Source organism: Babylonia areolata, chromosome 3 (assembly GCF_041734735.1).
Source record: "Babylonia areolata isolate BAREFJ2019XMU chromosome 3, ASM4173473v1, whole genome shotgun sequence".
NCBI lineage: Eukaryota > Metazoa > Mollusca > Gastropoda > Neogastropoda > Buccinidae > Babylonia > Babylonia areolata.
Window position 1 is genome coordinate 11,880,640 of NC_134878.1, and position 10,000 is coordinate 11,890,639.

Genomic DNA, 10,000 nt, shown 5'->3' on the forward strand with positions numbered 1-10,000 from the left:
AGCATCTCATCAGTTATCGTATCCAAACTGGAAACAATGTTTTCTGGGTTTTTTTTTTTTTTTTTTTTTTAATAATCAAACGTCACGAAAGAAGTTACTGAAGTGTAAGAATAGTTAAGTGGTGGTAAATAACTAATAACTATAACTATATATATGTATGAAGACTCCACTTTTTAAAAGCATCCGAAAGATTGACTGATTCAACATATATGTAAACATTTTACATCACTGATGTGATAGTATGGGGGCAAAAGGAAAAGATTAAAAAAAAGAACAAAAAAAGAACAGTCAAATCGTAGAGGGAAACTTTGTTATACTACTGAAGTTGGAGAAGAAAAAAAAAAACGAAGATGGATAATGCAGTTATTTTCCACATCGAAACTTCGTCTATCTGTTGTTTTTTTCCTGGAGCATATGAACTGTCAACAGAAGTTTCTAAGCTCGTCAATTTGTCGCAAGTTCTTTTCTGTAGAAGTCAATGCTTGACTTTCCACTTAGCCTTCAGTCTAAGATTTCAAACTTGGAGGTTTAGAAGTTTGTTTTCTTTGGGGGAACATCGAAATGTGACGTTAGTGTTTGGTCCTTCTCTGCCGTATGCACAGGATTTTGCACGAAGTATCTCTCTGCCCTGCTGTTCTTTCTTTTCCATGGTATGTTGCAGTTATGCCAACGTTGTCTTCAAAACGTTCTTAATAATCGTTTAAGGGGAATCTACGCTTCTGATGTGTAGTCATATATTCGTGGTTGACTTGTGTGTAGCACTTGTAAATGGCGATAAAATAGATATGTGTATGCTTGAACAATAAGAATGAAATGCGAAGTTTTAAACAATGGGTACAGAAAGAAAGAAATGGCTCGATATAAAAACAAAAGAAAATAATTAAAAAATGAATGAATGTATTTAAGAAAAAGAATACAGAAAGAAATAGTTGAAGAAATAATTATTTTTTACAAGGAATCTATGTCTTATCTCCGTCTACTCATGTTTTGCTGATCTTTTTTCTTCTTTTTTTTTTTTCGTATTTCCAGAAGCAGCACGATGAAGAAATGAATGTTTACCAGGAATATTTATATCTTATCTCCGTCCATTGAAATTCTGCTGAATTTTTTCTAAATATTTCCTGTTGCAGCAGCAATACAGAATAATTTGCTGACCCAAATATCAGTATTGTCGTTTATATGTAAATACTTTTCATTAGAACTGATATATTTTTAAAATCCGTCCATCAGTATTTCATTCGAGTTATTTTCTACTTTTTCTTTTTTTCACTTGTCAAAGCTCAATTTACAATTGCATGTATCTATTGGCAGTTGTATGGGCTGCTCTCTCCTGTTTTGGTTTAAACTTCTTTTTAATGATTTAAACGGAAAAGATTCATAGTTTGGGGATTTGTAGCTATTATACGCTTTGGTTTTTCTTTTTCGCAAAAAAATAATCAGATCTGTAATCATGACATTGTACATTCATGTGCGCATGTGCCACATGTATTTATTCAATTTGTTCAAGTTATCGCTTCTCTCTCTTTGTTAATGTTTGGGACACTAAGGGTTAAATTTGGTATGGACGTCAAATTTTCTTTGTTGCAGAAAAATGAATAGATATATCACAACATAAACACACACACACACACACACACACACACACACACACTCAGTCAGTCACTCAGACACACATACGTTACAATAACTAGCGACGACTAGTCAAAACTAGTGATGGTACCACCGTCAACGAATACTGTGCCTCTTGATCACTTATGGAATCATAACATCGACTGACGCTGTTCCGAGCGGAAAGCTGAATTCGCTTGGAGAGATATCACCAGAAGTATCATGCTGTGCGACTGGCCAGGAGAAACAAAACACATCATTACACAGGAATAACGCAAGAAAAAAAGAATCGCTGCAGAAAGTCCCAAGAGGAAAATACTGAAAAGAAAAAAGAAATGAACTAGAATCCATTCAGTGATATTTTGAAACAATTCGAAGAAAAGAAAAACAAACAAACAAACATGATGTGTTTGGAATTGTGTACGTACTCTTACGTTCTTTCAGTTGATGTCTAAAATAGAAATTAAGCATGACAGTGTTGTACATTATTATCATTATTTTAATCGATTTTTCCATTCCAAATAAATAAATCTTATTTAATCATTGAAATCTTTGTGCTGCTATTGTGTGTGTGTGTGTGTGTGTGTGTGTGCGTGTGTGTGTGTGTGTGTGTGTATGTGTTTCAATGCGTGAATGAGTGGTTTCAGTTGTAAGAAAGTGATCCAGGATGGGCGTCATGGCATCGCGAGGTGATGAGTAAAAATCATTCATGAGAAAAAACTGGAAACTTATTCCAAGAAATACAAGTCCCTTACATCTTACTTACTTCGATCTTTCATCGCTTGTAGGGTACGGGCCGTCAACAAATGAGACCTCCATAATCCCCTATTCTTTGTCTTTGCCTCTATATCTGACTGAAAGTACGTTAAAGGCTCATTATGTATCTGAAAAGAGAAAAACTACCACAGGAACAACACAATCCTACTTTATGTCAAACAAGAGAGCGGCGATACCAAAGATAGGATGCAAAATACCGTTCCATTCCTGGAAATATGTTTTGCTCAGGAAGGCAACACACACACACACACACACACACACACGCGTGCGCAAATCAACCGAGTGCCTAGTCGAATCGGGAATAGGCGAAACGAGAATTGGCGAATCGGGACAACGCTGACTGGAGCACGCACAAGCTCTTAACTTTTGGCGGAGGAACATCACATTGTGTTCGGGACACTGTGACTGGAGACGAGATGTTGGTATTTCAGTTTCATCCCGAAATAAAGCAACAGTCAGCAGTCTGGGTCCTCCAAGGTAAGAATCCACCTGTAACATTTAAAAGGTCCAGAAGTGCAGACAAGCAAAGGATGGCGTGCTTTTTTTTCTTTTTAAAAATCCGGTCGTGTAGCCACCATATCACATAAGGACAGAAAGACAATGGCCTCCAACAGGTATGTAAAGCACTGACCAGCTAAAGTGTTTTGAGTCATGGTGCAGACTACATCCCCACACTGTAACCCGCTTTTCAACCAGCTCATGTCAAGAAATGTAGGTGAAAATATTCTGTGGAAAGAAAATATTACATTCTCAAGAAAACTGAAGCCTCACACAAAGAACAAAAAAAAAAAAAAAAAAAAAAAAAAAAAGGTTACAGGTACCATAGCCTTTTACAACCATCCAAACAGTTAATTCATATCCACTGAGTCTAGGGTTTATCACGGGAAGGCAGGAGCCAATATCTCCTTCAAACATTCCAACTTTCCCCAACCGAGGTCAGGTATCCATCAACACCTGGGGCCATATTCAAGACAAAATTCATTTTGCCTTCAGGCAAGTTACCTTTGACATGGTTGGGACCCGCGGGTACAGTTTACCTTGAAGGATAAGTTATCTTCGTATTCAAAACACACGCGGTTTGCCCAGACAGCTAACCCATCGTCTTTTTTTTTAAAATCCCAATGATTCCCGTCTGCGCATGCTCTCAGTTTCACTTCTCATCGCACCACAACTCGAACATTGTCGAGAGAGTTCGCAAAACACATGCTATCCGTAAAGCACGCCTTTTTTCCCTTAAAAAAAAGAGAAAAATACTGCAAAAGGATCCGCTATATTTACCTCTGCTTCGTGGGCAGTTACCCTTGGCAGGCAGTAATGGTAAATTGCCTTCAGGTTTGTAGACACGCGGGTAGACCCTTGTGTTCATGAATATTGGATATTGCTTACCCTCGGGCAGTTTGCCTTGCCTCAGGCAGATTACCCTCAGGCACGATGTTCTCTTGAATACAGCCCCTGGGTGGAGTGAGGAAAATCAGGGGGTAAGTTACCTTTCCCGAGGACACAACACCACGCTGAGATGGGGCCTTGAACCCCAGTGAACACTGGACCAGGGGCCTTACGCATCAAACCTTACTACTGTAGTTGGTAACTTTGTAGTTGGGTGCTTCCGTTGCCCGTAGTCTGGAATGCAAGAAGCTTTGCTAGAAGCCCAATGCCTTACTGACTCTATCACGGCCCGTAGTAGGGAATGCAAGAAGCTTTACTAGAAGCCCAGTGCCTTACCGACTCTGTCACGGCCCGTAGTATGGAATGCAAGAAGCTATGCCAGAAGCCCAATGCGTTATCAACTCTGTCACGGCCCGTAGTAGGGAATGCAAGAAGCTTTGCTAGAAGCCCAATGCGTTACTGACTCTGTCACAGCCTGTAGCAGGGAATGCAAGAAGCTTTACTAGAAGCCCAATGCCTTACCGACTCTGTCACGGCCCGTAGTAGGAAATGCAAGAAGCTTTACTAAAAGCCCAGTGCGTTACTGACTCTGTCACGGCCCGTAGTCGGGAATGCAAGAAGCTTTGCTAGAAGCCCAATGCCTTACCGACTCTGCCACGGCCGTAGTAGGGAATGCAAGAAGCTCTGCTAGAAGCCCAGTGCGCCTTACCGACTCTGTCACGGCCGGCCCGTAGTAGGGAATGCAAGAAGCTTTGCTAGAAGCCCAGTGCCTTACCGACTCTGTCACAGCCGGTAGTAGGGAATGCAAGAAGCTTTGCTAGAAGCCCAGTGCCTTACCGACTCTGCCACGGCCCGTAGTCGGCAATGCAAGAAGCTTTACTAGAAGCCCAATGCCTTACCGACTCTGTCACGGCCCGTAGTCGGGAATGCAAGATGCTTTGCTAGAAGCCCAGTGCCTTACCGACTCTGTCACGGCACCTCCTAACACAAAGATAGGCAAGACAAAACTCAAACAACCCCGAAAAGTGTTCAGCCCCTCTCCTAGTTCTCCACAGGGATCAGTTCAGGCACAGTGCCCTGACCAGCCACATGAAAATACCCCCCCCTTCTCATACACACTCTTTCCACACACCCCCACTGATGGACTCATCTGAAGCTTACAACCAGTGAATACAGGCAATGCAAGGGTCCATATCACAGTACTTCACGGATTTACAGGATTGAAGTATGATGCATTATCCACCCTGTAATCGCACTCATCTTTCTCTGAAATACATATATCATTTCTCCACAGGTCAGCCTACTAGTCGTTTTGGTCATTTATCCTCATCAGAGAATTAACTTGGAACCTAACAACTGCTAGGGTTAGATCCTGATCTCATCCTGAAAATGGAATGTGGCCTAGTCACATGGTTTGAAATAGTTGTACATATTTAATGTCCACTCTCACAAATAAGTGAACGCAGAAGATGCAGCCCATCACAAGGCACAAGAATATATTTGTCACAACCCGTAAGGGGTTGCCCATCCTGCCCCTTCCCAGACTAGTGAACATCCCGAATACAAACACAGACACAGAAAAGTTCAACTCAGTTCTTTACTATGGTCATAGAAAATACATACACGCAACAAACCAAAGCACTCAAATAAATATCTCCCGTCTGACCGCGGCACAATTCTACATCAGACTTAGTCAACTGCAGCACCAGTTTGGCTCAATGACGCTGCCAGAGTTCACCAGACTCGAACTCCTCCAGACAGCCGAAAACTGATGGCACTCGCAGATTTGATGGCTGAGGCAGAATGGGGTGAGAGGGACAATAGGCACGTTGGAGGTGTGGAGTGGGAGTGGGCGTGAGGAAATTTGCTGTAGGAGGGGAACGAGGACAGTTCCAGAATTGTGTCCTGTAGATCCATTGAAGGCAGTGGCATGGGGTGTGGGGGTGGGGGTGGGGGGGACACAGGAAAATCTGTCACCAGTAAATAGGCACACCACTGGCCCATGGTGAAAACGCAGACACACACCGAAGAAGAAGGGGGTGACAAGACAAACGCCCCACAACTTCACCGACCGCACACAACAGCACACAAGCTGGAACAGTGACCCGTCTCTTGAGAGAGCTCGGCATCAACAGCAAAAGGGTATCTTTCTCCCCTGACTACGTAAGTTTTTGAACTCTGCTCTGAGGTCAAGATGTTCAAGACTTAGAACATGCCACACACATATCCCAAGGAATACGTGTGCGTAAGCTCGGCGTTAAGCTGAACATACACATGGGGGGGGAGAGGGTGGTGAAGGAGACGGGAAGAGACAGAAAGGGGGAGAATGGATGGAGAAAAGAGGCTCACACAAATATATGGACAACAATCGCCAATGAGCCGTGACAATATTCTGAAAAGAAATTATGGATTGAATCTTTTTTTCTTTTCATTTATCTATTTTATCAAAAACTTGCTCTGGCCGTTTTCATGTCCCACCCATAAGACAACTAATAAACATGGATTAAATTATCTTTAACATACATATCTGTGATCTTCTACATGTGTGCTCATGCTGATGAACTCTGGCACCCGCAGTTCTACACATGATGTTAACCTGGAGGAGAATGGAAACATCTCTCTTTAACCCAACAGGCGCAGCCAGAGATTTGAACTACAGACCTCACACACCCATCAGACACAAATCCAGTGCTCCAACACTTAGCTGTTTTTGATGTGTGTTTTTTTGGGGGTTGTGTGTGTGCCAGTCTGTGTGAGATAGAGAAAGAAGGGAAAAAAAGAATAAGAGGAAAGTCTAGGAAGAAGTAAAAGACGTGGTGATACATAGCTCTCCTCCCATTTGTCCAAACATCCCATCACCAGAACAACAGGATAATACTGGGTTTTTTTTTTAATAAGCAGCATTTATATTCTCCATATATTTAACCACAAAAAAAACATAATAAACATACAAATACACAAACACACACACACACACACAAAATATGCACAAACCTTCTGAGCATTCCAAATCTTTTTTTTCTTTCCAAATACCAACAAATAAAACTGGTGGCAAATTCCAAATATATCTTGAGTGAAATAATGTTGTATAAGCCTGTTTATAATAAAAACACAAAAACATGATGTATGCTCTCTCTGAAGTTTACAGGAATAAGTCAAGAAAGTTAATACAGAAGAAAAAGAGAAGAGAGATGGGTAAAAACAACAACAATAATTGAGTACTTTAAAAACCTTTCGTCTGCAGAATTTTCCACTGAACATAAAATTAACATCTGAATATTTTGAACTGCTCTATGTTTATCTTGATTTTTTTTTTCTCAGGTAACAGAGAATGCACACACACACACACACACACACACACACAGAGAGAGAGAGGAGAAAATGTGCCCCTCTTCACTAATGGCAACACATCTGGTTAATTTCATCACTTGGCAGAAAACGCCTCATTCTGTGTAAAAGTTCACCAAAGCACTGCTTTGTCAAAGCCTCCAGAAAAAGAATTGTTTTTTTAACAAACCAGCAACATGGTACCGCATTTGGAACCTTCAATATTTTATTGAAACCTTTCTATTTGTTTGTTTTCTCTCTGCCAATCATGATAACTTTCAGTTTTGGCGCCTGCTGCAGTAGACAACCGACATTGATAGGACAAGGGGAAAACTACTCTGAACTTCATCTGAGTGCAGTGTTTGAAAAATCAATCTAAAACAATGGCAAAGTGAGAATTATTTGTTTGAAGATTAATTTCTAAATAATGGCATACTGGAATTAATGGCAAAGCAGGGATTTTACACCATTCAACCAGTAGCATTGACAACCGCATTCAAAACTGCATGGTTCAGGGGCAGCAACTCAGCAGACAGAGCTGGGTGGTTAACTTTCCACATCTCGTCCAAAACCGCATTGTGCATGAAAGATGCTATTAATGTGGTTGATTTGAAAGATCTATGATACCAGTCTTTCACTCTGTTTTTAACATCACTATCTTCAGATACTCTTCATCTATGTTCTGACATTTGCATCAAATACAAACACTACAACTCAACAACAAAAAACACAATCAATGCCTTGTTTTATGACTGCATTCCAAACACACTCTGTTTTTCTGATGCAGTAACTTGTAACACAGTAAATGGTCCCCTAAAAGTCAGAGAAATATGATTCTGATTATCTGTATGCTATTCTTTGAAAAGAAACAAAACTGTGCACAGATCGACATAACGGTGGACAGTGAAACAACTAAAGATGGCAGGTTTGGATCATCACAGTTGATTTATAGCTTGCCTTCCACGATTTTACCAACGATAGCAATGGCCTCGATCTCAACTTTGGCACCCTGGGAGAGAGAAAAAAAAGAATATTCCAGTATACAGAAATGCACACACACACACACACACACACACACAAACAGTAGTTAGAAAAGTAATAACATACCTTATAACAGTACAATCTTTTCAGTTTTCAAGATTTAACAATATTCATCTACATAAGCACATTTTGTGCAAATAACTTAATTTCTTGTGCATTACAAAATGTGTTGTTTGTTTACATGTAAACCATCATAAGAACAAGAATATCAAAGGAAACAAAGACAACAAAGATATAGTTTCTGCCGAAAACCTTGTTTCAAACATTGACCTGTTTAAACAACTGTTACTGTACACTCATTATATAATCATATCAAATGAAAAAAAAAAACCCTTTCACATCATATTTTCAAAAATGTTGCACTTACTAGTTATAATCAAATCAAATTAAATAAAAACACTTTTTTTTTTTAATCCACACGGAAATTAATTTAATATTGCAAAGATTCATTGAGAAATTATTCCATTTCTTCTTTTGTCTTTCACATAAAATACCTTGGCAACCAAAATTAAGTTTCATAAAAATATTTGTAAGATAGTTCAGATTTGCATCATATTTTCATCCAACCAAAAACATGATAGTAACAAACCATAGGCTGTTGTTCTGTCATATTCTTCTTCTGCGTTCGTGGGCTGCAACTCCCACGTTCACTCGCATGTACACGAGTGGGCTTTTACGTGTATGACCGTTTTTACCCTGCCATGTAGGCAGTGATACTCCGCTTTCGGGGGTGTTTTGTCATATTTATTTATGAAACATTACCCCCAAATTCTCATCTGAATACAATCCAGTTTGGTATTGTTGTACTTTAAGGATTTGGGGGAGCAGCAACAGGATGAAAAAGATCCCTCTGAATAGTCTGTATCAATCTTAAAAGCTTAAAATGTTAATGAAATCAAGCTGTCAGCAATTTCAATGCTTTGATTACCAGTTGTGAATGTAATCTTTTCTCTTTTCTTGCCTCACGTAACCACACTTTATATTTGTCAACATTCAATTTCAAAATTCAACTGCCAATGATTTGTTTATATTCCTGGAGTTTGTTTTTCATCCTTGACACAATCAGACCAGGAGTGCAAAAAAAAAAAAAAAAAAAAGACTGACCTGTCAATGACACAGAATCTTTTCAGCATTCTGGAATTATCATTATCCAATGGAAACGATTGTGTGCAATATGTACCAAAGATGCGCTTTATTAACTGTGGAATAAGAGCTGCAGTTATGTATTGATTTATCTTCACACCATGACAAACTGAACACATCTTGTCAATACCTTGGGCAGAGCAGCCACCTGGTATGCTGCACGAGCTGGCTTGTTCTCACTGAAATCTGCAGCAAGAGTAAACATGCATGTATGCATTAACAGGTATATTGTTCTATGAATGTCTATACAGTGTATTGTTTTGTGTTGTGTTGCTTTTTGCTCTTTGTTATTACACTCAGCTTATATCACAGATTGACATAAGTTTACAGCTGGGCTAACAGCAAAGTGAGAGCTGTATTATCTCCATTGCAATGAGAAATCATTTACAGCTTATAGTCTTTTGTGAAGGACTATGACTCTCAGACTAAGAGGCAAAATTGCACTGGCTCTTAGTGCTGCAGCCTTGGGGGCTAGTTGGCCTCTGGGAACCATCCCAACACTGACTGTCCTAAATCCCACATGGCCAAGAGAGAGTGGTTAGTAACTTGGACAAGACACTCTCCACTATAATCAAATTCTAGCCCAGATAGTTGGGACAGCAGTTGCCTCCTCTTCTGTTCTGATGGTCATTGTCGGACATGACTGACTATCATTCTACAGATTTCTCAGAGTGAAATTCAGGCTGCTCTTCTCTCCTGGGAGAGTGCATCAATATAG

The 10,000-nt window shown here is 40.0% G+C and overlaps 1 protein-coding gene and 1 long non-coding RNA gene across 2 annotated transcripts in view; one reads left to right on the forward strand and one right to left on the reverse strand.

The window, feature by feature from the left end:
- Window positions 1-2,148, forward strand: part of LOC143279729 (uncharacterized) — a 33,936-nt gene extending 31,788 nt beyond the window's left edge. Inside the window, exon 4 of the long non-coding RNA XR_013054945.1 lies at window positions 1-2,148. This exon is cut by the window's left edge and continues 269 nt beyond it. This is a non-coding gene — a long non-coding RNA (uncharacterized LOC143279729).
- Window positions 2,149-6,510: 4,362 nt separating this feature from the next.
- LOC143279730 (2-iminobutanoate/2-iminopropanoate deaminase-like) overlaps window positions 6,511-10,000 on the reverse strand; it is a 10,406-nt gene continuing 6,916 nt past the window's right edge. The window contains exons 5-6 of the mRNA XM_076583852.1: window positions 9,413-9,468; window positions 6,511-8,107 (exon numbers count right to left, since the gene is read on the reverse strand). Coding sequence (XP_076439967.1) covers window positions 8,045-8,107; window positions 9,413-9,468 — 119 coding nt within the window. The 3' untranslated portion in view covers window positions 6,511-8,044. The remainder of the gene's footprint in view (window positions 8,108-9,412; window positions 9,469-10,000) is intronic.